Source organism: Hibiscus syriacus, unplaced genomic scaffold (assembly GCF_006381635.1).
Source record: "Hibiscus syriacus cultivar Baekdansim isolate YM2019G1 unplaced genomic scaffold, ASM638163v2 tig00000340_pilon, whole genome shotgun sequence".
Lineage (NCBI taxonomy): Eukaryota > Viridiplantae > Streptophyta > Magnoliopsida > Malvales > Malvaceae > Hibiscus > Hibiscus syriacus.
The window spans coordinates 9,228,135-9,240,524 of NW_024061783.1; the positions used below are offsets into that span (position 1 = coordinate 9,228,135).

The 12,390-nt window shown below is 33.3% G+C and overlaps 1 protein-coding gene across 1 annotated transcript; it reads right to left on the reverse strand.

Moving 5' to 3' along the window:
- Positions 1–1,406: 1,406 nt before the first annotated feature.
- LOC120203967 (pre-mRNA-splicing factor SPF27 homolog) lies at positions 1,407–6,395 on the reverse strand. The gene is made up of 7 exons (XM_039204093.1): positions 6,057–6,395; positions 5,786–5,964; positions 5,346–5,429; positions 3,701–3,770; positions 3,476–3,609; positions 3,327–3,385; positions 1,407–1,666 (listed from the first exon to the last, which is right to left on the reverse strand). Exons 1-7 carry the CDS (start codon positions 6,294–6,296, stop codon positions 1,650–1,652), a joined length of 783 nt encoding a protein of 260 aa, XP_039060024.1. The 5' UTR covers positions 6,297–6,395; the 3' UTR covers positions 1,407–1,649.
- Positions 6,396–12,390: the final 5,995 nt, after the last annotated feature.

Sequence of the window (12,390 nt, forward strand, 5' to 3'; positions counted from 1 at the left end):
CCTTAAGATAGATGGTGATATCTGATTGGGTGATTAAATTCATTGAATTAAATTAAAATTAGAATTAAATTGATACAAGGTACAAGTAATAAGGATTAAATATGTAATTATAACTAAGTTGCTTGATTGATAGAATTAAAGTTATTTTTTAAAAATAAAAAATTCAAAAAATAAAATAAACTTTACACATGTTAGATAATGAATTTTTAATGGTCATTGCAAAAACACTTAAAAGACTAACTTCAAAAACATTAAATACATACTTTGAACGAAAAATTCTTTGGTAAAACATATAATTTAGATACTTATTTTTTACATTAGACTTAAAAATAATTTTTTTATTTAATAATTTAAATTGTTGAATCTTAGAAACTATAAAATAAAGATATAATCATTATAAATAAAAAATAATTATAAAATGATATGATGAATTAAAAAGTTCATTAAACTATAATTTTAGAAAATATTATTATAATTATAATTTAAAGATCAAATGAGATATTTCTATTAGTTTATCTAATAATTTAATATGTCAAGGCAATCCTTTAATAACAATTAAATGTCAAGTCAATCTTTTAATAATAAATAATATCCATTTTATAACAAAATTTAAAATTTAATTTTTATTATATAACTTTAAAAAATTTAATGTCCAAAAAAAATACTTTTGATATAGTTTAATAATCATTTGTAAATTTGATCTTATAAAATTAGTAATATGTTAAAAAAATGTGGTATATATTAATGAAAGATATTCATTGTATAATTTTCTATAGTACTAACTATTTTAATCTAAATTACTTAAGATAGGCGTGTATTAAAAAGTTAAAAATTAAGAAATTTAGTATCTACACTATCAATTTTGATCTGTTTTAGTATCTACACTTTTACCTTTTTCAAAGCCATACCTAAATTTTAATTTTTATTTCATTTTAATACCCATCTATAAGGTTTTTAAAAAATACAAGTCTAGGTACCAAAACAAGTTCAGTACCTAAATCATACTTAAGTTTAAAAAAAATTAAAATTTAAGTACTAAAATAGATCAAAACTGATAGTTTAGGTACTAAACACGTTAAGTTTTTAACAATGAGATATTAAAATGAAACAAAAAATAAACTCTAGGTATGATTTTGAAAAAAAAAATAAAAGTTTAAATACTAAAACGAACCAAAACTAATAGTTTAAGTACTAAATGCGTGATTCAGCCTAAAATATATAAAACAAGGGACACATCAAAGATATTTTAGTTCAACAAATTTAATGATACAAATCTTATATTTGTAATCGATACCAAGAATTAAAATTCAAATCCAACCTGCAAGAACATTTGGTTTCTAAAAATTATTCTTAACATGAACCATCTTTTGCCTATTTAAAGACAACAAAATAAATGTAAAAACTACTAAAGTGAAACATTTATAGTTGAAGGCAAACTAAATAGCACAATTAATGTTGTCTAAATCAAAACCAGAGTAGTTCTTATGGGACTAAATAATCAGTCTCGTCTTTAACACTTTAAAGAGTCATTGTGCAAACAAAAAACTTCAATTACAATAGGTAAATGAGGTTCACAAGTAGAAACATGATGTCATCTTACCCCTAAAAACTGCTACAATTTTCCATCCACGTACAAACCATAATCTCTCTCATATCTTTTGAAAGCCTGCAACATATGAGAGTCAAAATGCTTGTGATATACATGGTCGAAGACTCCGCAATTTATGTATATTTTAGGGAAAAAGAAACACCTATTGCCATGTTGTTTACACTGCAGTACGACTATAAGCTACCAGGCAGCTAATGGTTCCAAGTCTAGGGATGGAAAAAAAAATCTGAAACTGACAAGTTTCTACCCGATCCAATAGGTTGGAATTTAAAAAGAAAAAAGGGGGGCCATGTTAAAGTGATTGATCGATTTCAGGTAGGGTCCCGTTGTCATCTCTATCCAAGTCACAGGGATGAGGGAAATTCTAAATAATAGGATTACATACAAATAACACCCACTTAGGTCATAATACTTTATTGATGCCAATCCTACAACTGACTTATATAATAAGGCAAATGATACGTGCCTAATTGTGAGGGATAAGGCTTGGATCTCATATGGGATAATAACAAAATTTTGAGGTATTACAATGTTCAACCGAGGATATAAAAACAACTAACATAAAGCTAAGCCGCAGCTCAAATGGGAACATCAATATTGCAGTGTCCAATTAAGGCTAGATTAAGCTAGCACAAAGCCAACATGTGCGGTTGCCGGGACTGCAAAACTTAGTTGGATCCCACACAGAAAAGTACGCAATTTTCTTGTGGGCTTATACTGGACTAGGTTCTCCAACCTCAACATATTTTCAGGTGTGGTTCTTCAAAGGATCATATCAACAAATGAGCGCTCACCGAGTAAATTAGTGTTACTACTATTATGAAAGATGAATGCTAAAACAACATCCTCTGAAGTAGACCATTTCATAGCTTTATTCAAGCATTCAATCCAACATAATAAATAGGTATATATCTAAAATAAAACTCGATCAATTTATTAAAATTAGCTAAATAAACCCTACCAAGTAAAATTAACTTTTGAAACCCAAATGGATATGAATATCTACTTTAAAATTTTAAAGAGGGCAGTTATTTCTCACTAAATTCTTCTTTTGTTTCACCATGATTAACTCAAAAATTAGTTTTCCCAATTTTTAGAGAAAACTGAATATCATTCTTGACAAAAAAACTCTCCAACCTCACAAACAAATGGTTTGGAAATTGGTTAGTTACCATAAAATGCCATAATTTTTCAACATAACATATCAGTATCTTCAAATCAATAACGCGATATAGATCGACTTTTCTAAAACAATGACAAGTTACCCAAACTCTATTTTTCTGAAGTACCTATGGATCACATCCGAAACATACAAACATGGATATTGGGATATGATCTTCAAATAATATGGGGGGAAAACTTGGGGAAAAATTAGGGCATACATGTGTCAGCCGTCAGACACATGCATCTGACACTCAACTCCAAGTTCCGGTAACATAGATAATAACACCATAATAAATGGACTAACAGTTAGTAAATAGAACTGGGTGAATCAATGGTGAAAACGGTCCTAAACATTCTTCCATAACACCCTTATAGAAATATAGAATATTAAATAAACTTAGATTTGACCTAGAGCATGTTATTGCTCATAGCGTTAATAGAAGGCCAAGGTCTAAGGTTCAACCTTTTCCCTATCTTTCCCTACTAGCGTTTCCTGTGTAAAGGAAAATGTTCAATAAACTTGAATAAAATAATACTATGACAAGAAGCATACATTGCTGTGCTGAAGGCGACAAAGCACCATTCTCCAAATTAGCTTCCAAGTTCCAGCCTCTGAAATGTTAAGATCAATTAGGCTCCAAGCTAGTAAAAGTCTATTACGCAAAATGCAAAACAAATAACCAACACGAAAAGGTAGATTACCTCTCAGCAGCTTCTCTCCTCAGTTCTTCTACATAGTTTTCAATCTGAGCACATGCAGCATGAATTTCTATGTTTTTCACACAAAGCTCCTTCCATTGTGCAGACAAAGCATTAAGCTCATGTGCAGTGTTTTGCTGACCAGTCAATAATTAATATGCTTATCAGCTTTAATACAAGATTGCACCAAATCAAGATGGGATTGGGCGTAATTGAAATTAAAATCACCTGATGAAATTTTCTTTCACGGTTTACAGTTTCAATCTTCTCATTTTGCTCCTGAGCTAGTTTTTGCATTCTAGCAAGAAATGAGGGAAGAAAAAGAAAGAATATAATGAATATGTTAACATAAACAATATATATATGCAGATAATATGGTCAGAGACTCGGAGGTTAGCATTTTTAGTTTCAACCCCACCACAGTTCAGCTCCAAGAAGAACTTCATGAACTTCTCCCATAAAAAAACCATTTCAAAACATGTTCCTTTCACCGTTTATGCTTTGTCAAAGACTTGGGGGTTCATAAGCTATGCTTCTCTGAGGACCATTGACTCTTAACTACGCCAAATAAGGAGCTTTTAATTATTTTATAATATTTTATTATTTTGGATTTATTAATCAAGTATTAGCTATATCATGTACCACTAGGGCAATTAGTTATTAAGCGTTTAAATCTAGGGCTATGAATAAAATTTTATTTGCAAGAAAGCGTAGTAACTTACTTACAAGAAAGAAAGCCTATATATAAGTTGTAAGCTTTACAGCCAACATTATTTTTCTCAATGTTTTCTTTGAATTTAATATAAAGAAACTAGACGTTTTCTATATCCACATGTTTTCTAGAGTTCCAACTTCTAACTCGTTTTACAGCCTTAAATCTTTTGATCACTGCTGTTTTCTTCCCCTAAACCACATCATTTTCTGGGATCATTCCTCTTCCTAACCGAAATACTTACCTAACACAAATTGATGCTGAATCATGGAAAGGAATGTATAACACATAAGCAGGATATCTACATCCTCAAATTCATTTCCATGTTTCAAAACCAAAAAGGACAGTTTACTGTATATATAAAAGTTGTTTTCAGTGTACAAACTTGACCTCTTCACTGAACCAATGGGTACCAAGCACTGACACCAAATACGATCCCACTTTTAGAGTTAAATTTACTTCTCTTTTGTAGTTTATAACATCAACTCGGCACTTTAGGATTGTACTTGGACCTTTCTTACAGCTTTAGCTTTTGCTCGGTGTATGAAGTCCAACTTCATGTTATGTGTTTAACTATAGAAGGGTGCTAAAACAAAAATACTTAAGCTATTCATAATTAATTGAAATATCTAAAGATAATGAAGAATAACTTTTTATCAGTATTTCAGTAAATGGGGAAAAGAAAACATTTTAATCATATAAGAAATTGTATTAATATATATTTTTATTTCCAATTAATGCCGTATCTGTGTCCTGCTTTTACACATTTTATCCAACTCCAGAAGTCCAAACTTTGAACTAAGTTAAGGTAAAATCAACAAAAAAGCTAATCTGTCAATCTGTTGAGGCCCTTTGGAATCAGGCAAGGTTTTTATGCTAGACATGTTTGCAAAATCTAGAGGCTTTCACTTTAGCCAAGGAAACCAACTAAAGTCTGATCCCTGTATATTGAGAATTTCAATATATGCTAACTGGTAGCACTATATCCATAATATCAGAAAGAGTGCACTTGCTGCCATAAGCCTCAAACTCCAGAAAAGTAAAAGACTAAGCTTCAAAGATTAAATGAAAGAATTTAAACAAGAAGCAACAAAAACCACTTTTGATTTGCCATGACAATAACATCAATGTTGCATTGAAAATATCAAATTAGGGGAAAACCTGGCCAAAAACCCTTCCAATCGTTGGTTGTTCTGTCTCCAAACATCAGGGCCGTATTTTAACATCAACTCCAAGTTTTCCAACCTGAAACCAAGGAACCATATACAAGAAAGAAAAAAACTTAACATGTTGTGCATACAGCATAGAAAGTTATATGTATAAAAGTGTTAAATTTTAGGTGGAATGGCCTCAAGCTTCTGCAAACTTAACTGATGAAGGATTGCTTTCATCACTACCTTAATAAAAAAACAACTCCCAATAAAGCTAGAATCCTTAACGCAATAACAGAGTAAAACTAAAGACAAGAAGCCTATAATTAACTTCTTAATAATTCACAGAAGCAAGGAATAACAATAGCATGAAAGCAAGAAAGATAATTTCTTAAAGAATCATGATCCAGTATTTCTTGATAAATCAAACAACTAAGAGAACAAACTGACCTAGTTACTTGATGTTGCAATGAGCGCTGAGCTCTTTGAAGTGCCTGTTTCCAAGCAGTTTCATCGTTTCTCTTATTCAAGGGCGGCGGTTCAACTTGATACCGTGAAGAAAAATCAAGGGTCACGGGTGGCCTACCCGCCCTAACGCGCTCATATTCTTTTCCAATCATTGGGTAATTCTAAGATCCAAACGCGAATTTCTAACATTTCAATAAATAGAAACCTCAAGTAATCCAAAGAAAATCCCAAATTGGGCGGGAAATGAAAATACCTGAAAATTGAAGGTCGGCAGAGGGGGCAAATCCTTGAGAAAGTCGGCGGGCTTCTTGATACTCCTTCGCATCTCTTCTTCGACCAATCGATCAACCTCTTCCTTGACCTTTGAGTTCCCGTAGTCGTCGTCGATGTAGGGTAATGCGTCCAAAGTCTCGGCTGTGGAAGCAGAGGCCCAAGGCCGAGCAGTGTCAGGCGGTGCCTCCAACATAAGGATCTCTCCGCCGTTGCCGCCCATTGTGTATATCTCAAGCCTTCCCCTTCAACTCTCTAATACTGTTTCCGCTTAAGGGCTTAGTAGTGGTTTTTGCCGACCAACACTAGTATTTGTGTGCGCACGGTGAGGGCTCTTTTTACGAAAATATACTCGTTTTAATAATTAAATACTAAAATAGTACTAAATCTACCCGGAACTCTATCTAATACTCTTTTTTTTTTTTTTTAGAGTAGACATTATAATATTTTCGATTGTAACTAAAAATATCATCTTATCCATACTAAAATATGTATATCTTATATTTTCTAAGTTAAAAAGTAAAAAAAATCTATCAGTGACAAATTTTATTCAATTGATAAACTCATAATATAAGTTGTGAATAAAATTCTTACTGATATATAATTTTTTTAATTAACATAATAACAATTTAAATTCGTAATCGAAAACTCGTTTTTCTCCGTTTCTCATTTTTCTTTTCTTCATCTAGCGTTCATTATTATATCTTTTCACCAAAAAAATCTTATCTAACAGCTCAAACTTGGCAATCTTTCTTAGCCTTCTTTTTACGAATTTTATTTTAGACTTTCCATGATTTAGTGTTTATAGATTTAAAATTTACAATTATAATATGGGTAAATTATGTATTTGGTACTTAAACTATCAGTTTTTATCTATTTTATTATCAAAACTTTTAATTTTTTAAAATTACACCTAAAGTTTATTTTTTATTTCATTTTAATACTCGTCGTTAAAAACTTAACATGTTTAGTACCTAAACTATCAGTTTTGATCCGTTTTAGTACCTAAATTTTTATTTAAAAAAATTAAGTATGATTTAGGTACTAAGCGTGTTTTGGTACCTAGACTTTCATTTTTTAAAAGTTAACAGCATGATACTAAAATGAAACAAAACTAAATTTTATGTATGATTTTGAAAAAAATTAAAAATTTAGGTACTAAAATGTATCAAAACTGCTACTTTATATAATAAATGCATAGTTTACCCTTATAATATTTATAGATAATTTGATCAAAATTATGTGCAATAAAAATGATATGTAACTTCACAAAAATAACACATATTTTTCTTTGGTTTGTTCTTGTGGAGTAGTGCAAATGATACATTAACCTTATTGTAACACCCCAATTTATGGGCTAAAATTAAGAAATTATAAAGTGGTGGATTTAATTTGGTATTTTGAAAGAAACAGTGGGTTAAATTGCAAAATTTTAAAGTTGGCAGACCGTTTTATGAAGTGCAGGAAGTTCAGTGGCTAAACTCTTGGTTTAGCTATTTTTAATTATGAGATGTTATAAACCCCTAATCTCCCGTATATTTCTGGAAATTTTTCCAGTTTTCACTCTCCCGTCAACCCTTCTTTCAATTCCGATTTACTCGCCGTCCGACCTTCGATCGACGAGCCGAAACCACCATCGTGTTCGTTGTCAATCGAGGAACAAAACCCCTCAAACATTTCATCGTGAATCGTCGCCTTTCGTCGTTAATTTCAGTCGGAAGTATTGTCGATAATAACTCAGTTTTAATTGGTTTTTCATCGATTCACGACGATCCGGTCATAATTTTCCGACACCTCCCGCACCATCGTGTTCCTTGCATCATTCCGAGTCTGCCGGTGTCATCCTTGGTCTCCGTCGACGGCGGTGCGTGAGGAGGTGAAGCAATAAAAGTTTTCGATTTGTTGAAATCGAGCTCTCCGCCGTTCAAAACTGTGAACCGAGCTTTGTAAGTATCTCAAAATTGCTCAAAATAATTTTTAGAAATTTTTTCGGGAATTTAGCACTGTTCACGCGCCCCCACGCGCCGCTACTGCGCGTGGGGAAGAAAAAAATGACTTGTTTGACCGGTTTTGCTCCTATTTTGACCGGTTTGACCGGTCATAACCTGACCCGACCCGTTGATCGTTGACCGACGTTGACCACTATTGACCAAAACTTTGACTGGGCATTAAACGACCTTTGACTTTGATCGAGTATACCTATCCTGACATTTTTCGACGTTCCAAATCCGATTCTGCAGTCCATTTTTCAAAATTCAAACCCGAAGTCCTCGAAATTACTGGTCAAACCCGTTGACTTTGATTTTGACTGAAAATTCCAAATTTCTGAAAAGTCATATTTTATGCTTTCGACGTCTTGAATCCGAATACCCTTCTGATTACGTACAGCTTCTGAAAACTGTCCGAATAAGATAATATCCTGATAATTCACATTCTGAATAACTGATGATTCTGTCAGTTAATGAACTCTTTCAATAGTGATTCTAAATTCCAACATTCTATCGACATACTGAAGAACTGTGTTTCTCTGCCTAATACAATACCTCTAAATAATACCTGTAAACTCTGGTGTGTTCCCTAATTACATGAATATTTTATCTGATTTCAAATTTGAATTCTGTTATGATACCTAACCTGGATTCTGATATGATATTGACATGGATTCTGATCTGATACATGACCTGGATTCTGATATGATACTTGACTTGAATTATGTTTTAATTTTTGATATATCTGTTTACTGACGAAACATGTTTTATTGGGGGGTATTGTTGGAGGAAGATTACTTGGAGGTTCCTCGGCTGTGTGCTCAGGGCCTTACTTATCAATTCCTCGGCTTTGTGCTCAGGGCCTTATATGATGTGTTGGGTTGGGTGTATGGTTTTGGGGAACCTACACATTATGATGTGTTGGGATGGGGGTATATATATATATATGTTTTAAAAAGATATGAAAAGTTACATGGTTTTTGGGAACACACTAGAAAACCTATTCTGATCTCCTGAACTCAGTCATCCAAAATATTTCTCTGAACTGAAAGCTCATTGTCCGTTACCACCTGAAATATCAGTAGGATCTCTGTTCAGCATAAAAGTCTGTAAATGTTCGAAAATAATAAGGATATATAAATATTTATCTGTATCTGCACGTTCATCAGCATCATCTGGTAGTTTTGTATTACTGAGCTTTCCAAAGCTCACTCTATTACTAATCTTTTCAGGCTAAAAGAATTGTACCAGTGCAGCTATCGACTTCAGTAAGGGAGTTCTTCCGGTGTTGTTTGCAGAGTACGGTACATGTGATTAGGGGGCATGTAATTGTATTTTGATTTATATACGAGTCTAGAAATCTGTTTTATATTTAAATAGAGATAACTTTAATTTTGTACTCATAAATGCTTTTATGAGTTTACAAGTTTTAAGAAAAGTTTTAAATTTTCCGCTATTTTTATAGTGGGTCGCTCCGGTGGCCCAAATGTGACACCCCGGATCGGATCTGGTTACCCGCATCGGTCTGGGGGGTTACATTTAGTGGTATCAGAGCTATGATTTGAGTCAAAATTTTTCAAGATAGACCGGCTGGTCGAATGTCAAAATATGTCTAATCAGTACATGTCCCTAGACTGCAATCGTACCTCTCTGAGCCGAAACTCCAGGGCTGAGTCCCTATTTGTATCGAGTAAACCAAAGTTTTTATCTGTTAAGGCTGTACTTGTACAAAAAGGAATACCGGTAACATCTGTTTAAACGCTGTGAAGTACCTCACGATCCATGTGAGAGTTATTTATCTGAGAAATTTTGACCTGACTCCGGAAATGAAATTGGGATATGCTGCTGCTTTATGAGCCTATTCTCATGAAAAAGACTGAATTGATTACTCAAGGAAATTTTCGTTCGGATTCTTTTATTGAAATGAGGAAAAATTATGATAAGAATATATGCTCAGCTGGTTAAGGATTAGTGGAGGATCCGTACTTTTGTAAAAGCTACTTAAAGATATGAGAGAACTGATGAAAGTTTTATTTCTGCAATTATGTGACATGAATGAATTTTGAGGACGAAATTCTTTTTAAGGATGAGAGAATTGTAACACCCCAATTTATGGGCTAAAATTAAGAAATTATAAAGTGGTGGATTTAATTTGGTGTTTTGAAAGAAACAGTGGGTTAAATTGTAAAATTTTAAAGTTGGCAGACCGTTTTATGAAGTGCAAGAAGTTCAGTGGCTAAACTCTTGGTTTAGCCATTTTTAATTATGAGATGTTATAAACCCCCAATCTCCCGTATATTTCTGGAAATTTTTCCAGTTTTCCCTATCCCGTCAACCCCTCTTTCAACTCCAATCTACTCGTCGTCCGACCTTCGATCGACGAGCCAAAACCACAATCATGTTCGTTGTCAACCAAGAAACAAAACCCCTCAAACCTTTCGTCGTGAATCGTTGACGTTCGTCGTTAATTTTAGTCGGAAGTATCGTCGGTAATAACTCGGTTTTAATTGGTTTTTCATCGATTCACGACGATCCGGTCATCCTTTTACGACACCTCCCGCACCATCGTGTTCCTTGCATCATTCTGAGTCTGCCGGTGTCATCCTTGGTCTCCATCGACGGCGGCGCGTGAGGAGGTGAAGCAGTCAAAGTTTCCGATTTGTTGAAATCGAGCTCTTCGCCGTTCAAAATTGTGAACCGAGCTTTGTAAGTATCTCGAAATCGCTCAAAATAATTTATAGAAATTTTTTCAGGAATTTAGCACTGTTCACGCGCCCCCACGCGCCGCCACTACGCGTGGGGAAGAAACCAATGACCGGTTTGACCAGTTTTGCTCCTATTTTGACCGGTTTGACCGATCATAACCCGACCCGACCCGTTTACCCGACCCGTTGACTGTTGACCAAAACTTTGACTAGCTTTGACCGGGCATTAAACGACCTTTGACTTTGACCGAGTATACCTATCCTGATATTTGTCGACGTTCCAAATCCGATTCCGCAGTCCGTTTTTCGAAATTGAACCCGAAGGCCTCGAAATTACTGGTCAAACTCGTTGACTTTGATTTTAACCGAAAATTCCAAATACCCGAAAAGTCATATTTTATGCTTTCGACGTCCTGAATCCGAATCCGAAGTCCGTTTCGCAAAATTCGAATCCGGTAGCTATTTTTCACTGATTTATCACCCGATTCGATCCGTTTATCGCAATTAAGCTCCGTTTCTGATATAATTTATGTTGATATGTATCTGAGGAATTATTGGAAGTTGAATTGAAGATTAAAGGCATTCGAATGGAATTTTTATGGTCGATCAATATTGCACGAAAATTGAGGTAATACTTTACTACCTCTTTATGCTTTATAGACATGTTGGTATTGGTAAATGCATGAATGGAAATGTTTGGCCTTGTATGTATAATTAATGAAGATCTATACTAGATACGAATACGATAGAAAGTAGGTAACTGAATATGGCTCAGATTACTATTATAAGAAATTGGAGGACAGTTGGAATTAAATTACAAGTTCTTGAAATAAGTGATAAAAGAATCAACCATGGATATATAGATTATAATTTATCTCATTAAAGATACTTAGATGATAAATTATGAGAATATTTCGATTAGGTAAAATTATGAAATTACCCTTATGTTGGAAAATGACAAGAATTGTCCCTGGAAGTGAATTAATAAATCTGAAAAGAATTATTGATCTGCTAAAACTATTGATGTGCATAAGAAATGTTAGTTTTACTTGGAAGTTATGGATAACCGATTTTTAACCCCAAGAAGGTTTATACTAGATACTAGAAGTCTTTTAAGGAATCATTTCAAGATCAAAGAATGTTCGAGAAAGTAATTAATCATAGGATCTCTATATTATATTATTTTCGTTAAGAGCTAATATCGAAATTATCTGGTTAAGAAATTACGAAAATGCCCTTGAGAGGTAAAATAGTTAGAGTTGACCCTGAAAGAGAAAACACTTTGAGGATTTGTACTTAACTCGATTAAATACAAATTTAATTATTAATATTCTGTCTTTGTAAAGAAAAATTCATAATATTGCGTTTATAAAATCCGAGAAGGCACTTGACCCGAAAATATATGAGTTATGAGTAAATACCTGAAGAACAATTTATCGGAGGATGCTCTTTTATCAGAATTATTCGAACGGACTGGAATAGATGATATATTGGAATTAAATAATAAAACCGGATGGAGGAAAAAGATTGAAATACCGTGGATCTATAAAATGACCAAATTACCCCTGTAATGAAAATGACCCAAGAATATCACCAAGCTCAGGAATGATGGGATATCCTTGAG